This window comes from Procambarus clarkii, unplaced genomic scaffold (genome assembly GCF_040958095.1).
Source record: "Procambarus clarkii isolate CNS0578487 unplaced genomic scaffold, FALCON_Pclarkii_2.0 HiC_scaffold_1389, whole genome shotgun sequence".
Lineage (NCBI taxonomy): Eukaryota > Metazoa > Arthropoda > Malacostraca > Decapoda > Cambaridae > Procambarus > Procambarus clarkii.
In genome coordinates this window covers 15368-24006 of record NW_027190417.1, presented here as the reverse complement: position 1 = coordinate 24006, position 8639 = coordinate 15368, and the positions used below count along the sequence as shown (strand labels likewise).

Sequence of the window (8639 nt, the reverse complement as noted above, 5' to 3'; positions counted from 1 at the left end):
AAGAGGGTCGTGTTGTGCAGGAGGAAGAGGAGGGTTGTGTTGTGGAGGAGGACGAGGAAGGTAGTGTTGTGGAAGTGGAAGAGGAGGAGGGAAGTGTTGTTGAGATGGAAGAGGAAGGTAGTGATGTGGAGGAAGAGGAGGACGGTAGTGTTGTGGAGAAGGAGGAGGAGGGTAGAGTTGTGGAGGAGGAAGAGGAGGGTAGTGTTGTGGAGGAAGAGGAGGAGGGAAGTGTTGTTGAGGTGGAAGAGGAGGGTAGTGTTGTGGAAAAGGAGGAGGAGGGTAGAGTTGTGGAGGAGGAAGAGGAGGGTAGTGTTGTGGAGGAAGAGGAGGAGGAAAGTGTTGTTGAGGTGGAAGAGTAGGGTAGTTTTGTGAAGGAGGAAGAGGAGGATAGTGTTGTGGAGGAGGAGGAAGAGGAGGAGGGTAGTGTTATGGAGGAGGAGGAGGAGGGTAGTGTTGTAGAGGAGGAAGAGGAGGGTTGTGTTGAAGAGGAGGAAGAGGAGGGAAGTGTTGTGGAGGAGGAGGAAGAGGAGGAGGGTAGTGTTATGGAGGAGGAAGAGGTGGGTAGTGTTGTGGAGGAGCAAGAGGAGGGTAGTGTTGTGGAGGAGGATGATTAGGGTAGTGCTGTGGAGGAGGAAGAGGAGGGTAGTGTTGTGGAGGAGGAGGAGGAGGGTAGTGTTGTGGAGGAGTAGAAGGAGGGAAGTGTTGCTGAGGTGGAAGAGGAGGAGGGAAGTGTTGTGGAGGAGGAAGAAGAGGGTAGTTTTGTGGAGGAGGAGGAAGAGGAGGAAGGTAGTGTTATGAAGGAGGAGGAGGAGGGTAGTGTTGTGGAGGAGGAAGAAGAGGGTAGTGTTGTGGAGGAGGAAAAGGAGGGAAGTGTTGTGGAGGAGGAGGAGGGTAGTGTTGTGGAGGAGGAAGAGGAGGGTATTGTTGTGGCGGAGGAAGAGGACGGTTGTGTTGTGAAGGAGGAGGAGAGGAGGTTAGTGTTGTGGAGGAGGAAGAGGAGGTTAGTGTTGTGAAGGAGGAGGAGAAGGGAAGTGTTGTGTGGGAGGAAGAGGAGGGTAGTGGTGTTGAGGAGGAAGAGGAGGGTAGTGTTGTGGAGGAGGAAGAGGGGGGAAGTGTTGTGGAGAAGGATGAGGGTTGTGTTGTTGAGAAGGAAGAGGAGGGTAGTGTTGTGGAGGATGAAGAGGAGGGTAGTGTTTCGGAGGATGAAGTTGAGTGTAGAGTTTTGGAGGATGAAGTGGAGGGTAGTGTTGTGGAGGAGGAGGAGGAGGGTAGTGTTGTGGAGAAGGAGGAAGAGGAAGGTAGTGTTGTTGAGGAGGAAGAGGAGGGTTGTTTTGAAGAGGAGGAAGAGGAGGGTGGTGGGGTTGAAGAGGAAGAGGAAGGGTAGTGTTTTGGAAGAGGAAGAGGATGGTAGTGTTGTAGAGGAGGAAGAGGAGGGGTAGTGTTGTGGAGGAGGAAGAGGAGGGTAGTTGTGTGGAGAAGGAGGAGGAGGAGCGTAGTGTTGTTGAGGAGGAAGAGGATGGTAGTGTTGTTGAGGAGGATGAGGTGGAGGAGGGTAGTGTTGTTGAGGAGGAAGAAGAGGGTTGTTTTGAAGAGGAGGAAGAGGAGTATAGTGGTGTTAAGAAGGAAGAGGAGTATAGTGGTGTTAAGAAGGAAGAGGAGGGGTGTTGTTGTGGAGGAGGAAGAGGAGGGTAGTGTTGTGGAGGAAGAAGAGGAGGGGTAGTTTTGTGGAGGAGGAAGAGGAGGGGTAGTGTTGTGTAGGAGGAAGAGGAAGGGAGTGTTGTGGAGGAGGAAGAGGAGGGTAGTTTTGTGGAGGAAGAAGAGGTGGGTAGTGTTGTGGAAAAAGATGAGGAGGGAAGTGTTGTGGAGAAGGAAGAGGAAGGTTGTGTTGTGGAGAAGGAGGAGGAGGGAAGTTTTGTGCAGGAGGAAGAAGAGGGTAGTGTTGTTGAGGAGGAGGAGGAGGAGGGTAGTGTTGAGGAGGACGAAGCGGAGGGTAGTGTTGTGGAGGGTAGTGTTGTAGAGGAAGAGGAGGAGGGAAGTGTTGTGGAGGAGGAAGAGGAGAGTAGTGTTGTGGAGGAGGAGGATGAGGAGGGTATTGGTGTGGAGGAGGAGGAGGAGGGTAATGTTGTAGAGGAGGTGGAGGAGGAGTGTAGTGTTGTAGTGAAGGAAGAGGAGGGTAGTGTTGTGGAGGAGGAAGGGAGGGTAGTGTTGTGGAGGAGGAAAAGGAGGTTAGTGCTGTGGAGGAGGAAGGGGAGGTTTAGTGTTGTGGAGGAGGAAGAGGAGGGTAGTGTTGTGGAGGAGGAGGAGGAGGGTAGTGTTGTGGAGGAGGAGAAGGAGGGAAGTGTTGTGGAGGAGGAGGAGGGTAGAGTTGTGGAGGAGGAAGGGAGGGTAGTGTTGTGGAGGAGGAAGGGAGGGTAGTGTTGTGGAGGAGGAAAAGGAGGTTAGTGCTGTTGAGGAGGAAGGGGAGGTTTAGTGTTGTGGAGGAGGAAGAGGAGGGTAGTGTTGTGGAGGAGGAGGAGGAGGGTAGTGTTGTGGGAAGGAAGAAGAGGGTAGTGTTGTGGAGGAGGAGAAGGAGGAGGAGTGTAGTGCAGTGGAGGGGGAAGAGGAGGGTAGTGTTGTGGAGGAGGAAGAGGAGGGTAGTTTTGTGGAGGAGGAAGAGGAGGTGTAGTGTTGAGGAGGAGGAAGAGGAGGGTATTGTTGTGAAGGTGGAAGAGGAGGGTAGTGTTGTGGAGGAGGAAGAGGAGGGTAGTGTTGTGGAGGAGGAACAAGAGGGTTGTGTTGTGGAGGAGGAAGAGGAGGGTAATGCTCTAGAGGAGGAAGAGGAGGGTTGTGTTGTGGAGGAGGAAGAGGAGGGGTGTAATGTAGAGGAGGAAGAGGAGGGTAGTGTTGTGGAGGAGGAAGAGAAGGTTAGTGTTGTGGAGGAGGAAAAGGAGGGTAGTGTTGTGGAGGAGGAAGAGGAGGGTAGTGCTTTGGAGGAGGAAGGGGAGGGTAGTGCTGTGGAGGAGGAAGAAGAGGGTAGTGTTGTGGAGAAGGAAGAGGAGAGTAGTATTGTAAAGGAGGAAGAGGAGGGTAGTAATGTATTGGAGGAAGAGGAGAGTAGTGTTGTAGAGGAGGAAGAGGAGAGTAGTGTTGTAAAGGAGGATACGGAGGGTAGTGTTGTAGATGAGGAAGAGTAGGTTAGTGTTGTGGAGGAGGAAGAGTAGGGTAGTGTTGTGGAGGACGAGGAGGAGGGTAGTGTTGTGGAGGAAGAAGGGAAGGCTAGTGTTGTGGAGGAGGAAGAGGAGGGTAGTGTTGTGGAGGAAGAGGAGGAGGGTAGTGTTGTGGAGGAGGAGGAGGAGGGTAGTGTTGTGGAGGAGGAAGAGGAGGGGTAGTTTTGTGGAGGAGGAAGAGGAGGGGTAGTGTTGTGTAGGAGGAAGAGGAAGGGAGTGTTGTGGAGGAGGAAGAGGAGGGTAGTTTTGTGGAGGAAGAAGAGGTGGGTAGTGTTGTGGAAAAAGAGGAGGAGGGAAGTGTTGTGGAGAAGGAAGAGGAAGGTTGTGTTGTGGAGAAGGAGGAGGAGGGAAGTTTTGTGCAGGAGGAAGAAGAGAGTAGTGTTGTTGAGGAGGAGGAGGAGGAGGGTAGTGTTGAGGAGGACGAAGCGGAGGGTAGTGTGGTGGAGGAGGAAGAGGAGGGTAGTGTTGTAGAGGAAGAGGAGGAGGGAAGTGTTGTGGAGGAGGAAGAGGAGAGTAGTGTTGTGGAGGAGGTGGATGAGGAGGGTATTGGTGTGGAGGAGGAGGAGGAGGGTAATGTTGTAGAGGAGGTGGAGGAGGAGTGTAGTGTTGTAGTGAAGGAAGAGGAGGGTAGTGTTGTGGAGGAGGAAGGGAGGGTAGTGTTGTGGAGGAGGAAAAGGAGGTTAGTGCTGTGGAGGAGGAAGGGGAGGTTTAGTGTTGTGGAGGAGGAAGAGGAGTGTAGTGTTGTGGAGGAGGAGGAGGAGGGTAGTGTTGTGGAGGAGGAGAAGGAGGGAAGTGTTGTGGAGGAGGAGGAGGGTAGTGTTGTGGAGGAGGAAGTGGAGGGTAGTGTTGTAGAGGAAGAGGAGGAGGGAAGTGTTGTGGAGGAGGAAGAGGAGAGTAGTGTTGTGGAGGAGGAGGATGAGGAGGGTATTGGTGTGGAGGAGGAGGAGGAGGGTAATGTTGGAGGAAGGGAGGGTAGTGTTGTGGAGGAGGAAAAGGAGATTAGTGCTGTTGAGGAGGAAGGGGAGGTTTAGTGTTGTGGAGGAGGAAGAGGAGGGTAGTGTTGTGGAGGAGGAGGAGGAGGAGGGTAGTGTTGAGGAGGAGGAAGAGGAGGGAACTGTTGTAGAGGAGGAGGAGGAGTGTAGTGGTTTGGATGAGAAAGAGGAGAGAAGTGTTGTGGAAGTGGAAGAGGACGCTTGTGTTATGGAGGAGGAAGAGGAGGGTAGTGTTCTGGAGGAGGAAGAGGAGGGTAATGTTGTGGAGGAGGAGGAGGAGGGTTGTTTTGTGGAGGAGGAAGAGGAGGGTAATGTTGTGGAGGTGGAAGAGGAGGGTAATGTTGTGGAGGAGGAAGAGGAGGATAGTGTTGTGGAGAAGGAAGAGGAGAGTAGTGTTGTGGAGGATAAAGAGGAGGTAGTGTTGTGGAGATGGAATAGGAGTGTAGTGTTTTGGAGAAGGAAGAGGAGGGTAGTGTTGTGGTAAAGGAAAGGAGGGGTAGTGTTGTGGAGGAGGAAGAGGAGGGTAGAGTTGTGGAGGAGGAAGAGGAGGGTAGTGTTGTGGAGGAGGAGGAGGAGGGTAGTGTTGTTTAGGAGGGAGAGGAGGGTAGTGTTGGGGAGGAGGAAGAGGAGGGTAGTGTTGTGGAGGAGGAAGAGGAGGGTAGTGTTGTGAAGGAGGAAGAGGATGGTAGTGTTGTGGAGGAGGAAGAGGAGGGTACAGTTGTGGAGGAGGAAGAGGAGGGTAGTGTTGTGGAGAAGGAAGAGGAGGGTAGAGTTGTGGAGGAGGAAGAGGAGGATAGAGTTCTGGAGGAGGAAGAGGAGGGTAGTGTTGTTGAGATGCAAGAGGAGGGTAGTGTTGTGGAGGAGGAAGAGGAGGGAAGTGTTGTGGAGGAGGAAGAGGAGGGAAGTGTTGAGGAGGAGGAGGAGGAGGAGGAGGGTAGTGTTGTGGATGAGGAAGAGGAGGGTAGTATTGTGGGGGAGGAGGAGGATGGTAGTGTTGTGGAGGAGGAGGAGGAGTGTAGTGTTGTGGAGAAGGAAGAAGAGGGTAGTGTTGTGGAGGAGGAAGAGGAGGGTAGTGTTGTGGAGGAGGAAGAAGAGTGTAGTGTTGTGGAGGAGGAGAAGGGTAGTGTTGTAGAGGAGGAAGAGGAGGGTAGTGTTGTGGAGGAGGAAGAAGAGGGTAGTGTTGTGGAGAAAAAGGAAGAGGAGGAGAGTATTGTTATGGAGGAGGAGAAGGAGGATAGTGTTGTGGAGGAGGAAGGAGGAGGTTAGTGTTGTGGAGGAGGAAGGGGAGGGTAGTGTTGTGGAGGAGGAAGAAAAGGGTAGTGTTGTGGAGGAGGAATTGGAGGAGGGTAGTGTTGTAGAGGAGGAGGAGGAGGTAAGTGTTGTGGTGGAGGAAGACGAGGGTAGTGTTGTGAAGGAGAAAAAGGGTGGGTAGTGTTGTGGAGGAGGAAGAGGAGGGTAGTGTTGTGGAGGAGAAGAAGAGGAGGTTAGTGTTGTGGATGAGAAAGAGGAATGTAGTGTTGTGGAGGAGGAGAAGAGGAGGTTAGTGTTGTGGAGGAGAAAGAGGAGGGTAGTGCTGTGGAGGAGGAAGAGGAGGGTAGTGTTGTGGAGGAAGAAGTGGTGGATAGTGTTGTGTTGGAAGAGGAGGAGGGAAGTGTTGTGGAGAAGGAGGAGGAGGAGGAGGGAAATTTTGTGCAGGAGGAAGAAGAAGGTTGTGTTTTTGAGGAGGAGGAAAAGAGAAGTGTTGTGAAGGACGAAGAGGAGGGGTAGTGTTGTGGAAGAGGAAGAGGAGGGTAGTGTTGTGTAGGAGGAAGAGGAAGGTAGTGTTGTGGAGGAGGAAGAGGAGGGTAGTGTTGTGGAGGAAGAAGAGGTGGGTAGTGTTGTGGTAAAAGAGGAGGAGGGAAGTGTTGTGGAGAAGGAAGAGGAAGGTCCTGTTGTGGAGAAGGAGGAGGAGGAGGAGGGAAATTTTGTGCAGGAGGAAGAAGAGGGTTGTGTTGTGGAGAAGGAGGAAAAGGGAAGTGTTGTTTAGAAGGAAGAGGAGGGCAGTGTTGTGGAGGAGGAAGAGGAGGGATAGTGTTGTGGAGGAGGAAGAGGAGGGTAGTGTTGTGGAGGAGGAGGAGGAGGAGGGTAGTGTTGAGGAGGACGAAGAGGTGGGTAGTGTTGTGGAAAAAGAGGAGGAGGGAAGTGTTGTGGAGAAGGAAGAGGAAGGTTGTGTTGTGGAGAAGGAGGAGAAGGAGGAGGGAAGTTTTGTGCTGGAGGAAGAATAGGGTAGTGTTGTGGAGGAGGAGGAAAAGGGAAGTGTTGTGTAGGAGGAGGAGAGGAGGTTAGTGTTGTGGAGGAGGAAGAGGAGGTTAGTGTTGTGAAGGAGGAGGAGAAGGGAAGTGTTGTGTGGGAGGAAGAGGAGGGTAGTGGTGTTGAGGAGGAAGAGGAGGGTAGTGTTGTGGAGGAGGAAGAGGGGGGAAGTGTTGTGGAGAAGGATGAGGGTTGTGTTGTTGAGAAGGAAGAGGAGGGTAGTGTTGTGGAGGATGAAGAGGAGGGTAGTGTTTCGGAGGATGAAGTGGAGTGTAGAGTTTTGGAGGATGAAGTGGAGGGTAGTGTTGTGGAGGAGGAGGAGGAGGGTAGTGTTGTGGAGAAGGAGGAAGAGGAAGGTAGTGTTGTGGAGGAGGATGAGGTGGAGGAGGGTAGTGTTGTAGAGGAGGAAGAGGAGGGTTGTTTTGAAGAGGAGGAAGAGGAGGGTGGTGGGGTTGAAGAGGAAGAGGAAGGGTAGTGTTGTGGAAGAGGAAGAGGATGGTAGTGTTGTAGAGGAGGAAGAGGAGGGGTAGTGTTGTGGAGGGGGAAGAGGAGGGTAGTTGTGTGGAGAAGGAGGAGGAGGAGCGTAGTGTTGTTGAGGAGGAAGAGGATGGTAGTGTTGTTGAGGAGGATGAGGTGGAGGAGGGTAGTGTTGTTGAGGAGAAAGAAGAGGGTTGTTTTGAAGAGGAGGAAGAGGAGGGGTGTTGTTGTGGAGGAGGAAGAGGAGGGTAGTGTTGTGGAGGAGGAAGAGGAGGGGTAGTTTTGTGGAGGAGGAAGAGGAAGGGAGTGTTGTGGAGGAGGAAGAGGAGGGTTGTTTTGTGGAGGAAGAAGAGGTGGGTAGTGTTGTGGAAAAAGAGGAGGAGGGAAGTGTTGTGGAGAAGGAAGAGGAAGGTTGTGTTGTGGAGAAGGAGGAGGAGGGACGTTTTGTGCAGGAGGAAGAAGAGGGTAGTGTTGTTGAGGAGGAGGAGGAGGAGGGTAGTGTTGAGGAGGACGAAGCGGAGGGTAGTGTTGTGGAGGAGGAAGTGGAGGGTAGTGTTGTAGAGGAAGAGGAGGAGTGAAGTGTTGTGGAGGAGGAAGAGGAGAGTAGTGTTGTGGAGGAGGAGGATGAGGAGGGTATTGGTGTGGAGGAGGAGGAGGAGGGCAATGTTGTAGAGGAGGTGGAGGAGGAGTGTAGTGTTGTAGTGAAGGAAGAGGAGGGTAGTGTTGTGGAGGAGGAAGGGAGGGTAGTGTTGTGGAGGAGGAAAAGGAGGTTAGTGCTGTGGAGGAGGAAGGGGAGGTTTAGTGTTGTGGAGGAGGAAGAGGAGGGTAGTGTTGTGGAGGAGGAGGAGGAGGGTAGTGTTGTGGAGGAGGAGAAGGAGGGAAGTGTTGTGAAGGAGGAGGAGGGTAGTGTTGTGGAGGAGGAAGGGAGGGTAGTGTTGTGGAGGAGGAAGGGAGGGTAGTGTTGTGGAGGAGGAAAAGGAGGTTAGTGCTGTTGAGGAGGAAGGGAAGGTTTAGTGTTGTGGAGGAGGAAGAGGAGGGTAGTGTTGTGGAGGAGGAGGAGGAGGGTAGTGTTGTGTTAAGGAAGAAGAGGGTAGTGTTGTGGAGGAGGAGAAGGAGGAGGAGTGTAGTGTAGTGGAGGGGGAAGAGGAGGGTAGTGTTGTGGAGGAGGAAGAGGAGGGTAGTTTTGTGGAGGAGGAAGAGGAGGTGTAGTGTTGAGGAGGAGGAAGAGGAGGGTATTGTTGTGGAGGTGGAAGAGGAGGGTAGTGTTGTGGAGGAGGAAGAGGAGGGTAGTGTTGTGGAGGAGGAACAAGAGGGTTGTGTTGTGGAGGAGGAAGAGGAGGGTAATGCTCTAGAGGAGGAAGAGGAGGGTTGTGTTGTGGAGGAGGAAGAGGAGGGGAGTAATGTAGAGGAGGAAGAGGAGGGTAGTGTTGTGGAGGAGGAAGAGAAGGTTAGTGTTGTGGAGGAGGAAAAGGAGGGTAGTGTTGTGGAGGAGGAAGAGGAGGGTAGTGCTTTGGAGGAGGAAGGGGAGGGTAGTGCTGTGGAGGAGGAAGAAGAGGGTAGTGTTGTGGAGAAGGAAGAGGAGAGTAGTGTTGTAGAGGAGGAAGAGGAGGGTAGTAATGTATTGGAGGAAGAGGAGAGTAGTGTTGTAGAGGAGGAAGAGGAGAGTAGTGTTGTA

The 8639-nt window shown here is 52.7% G+C and overlaps 1 protein-coding gene across 1 annotated transcript; it reads left to right on the top strand.

The window, feature by feature from the left end:
* The first annotated feature begins 4406 nt into the window (after positions 1-4406).
* LOC138362171 (acidic leucine-rich nuclear phosphoprotein 32 family member E-like) lies at positions 4407-5965 on the top strand. Its single transcript, XM_069321007.1, has 2 exons — positions 4407-4452; positions 5727-5965. The coding sequence occupies exons 1-2, from the start codon at positions 4407-4409 to the stop codon at positions 5963-5965; spliced, it is 285 nt and encodes a 94-aa protein (XP_069177108.1).
* Positions 5966-8639: the final 2674 nt, after the last annotated feature.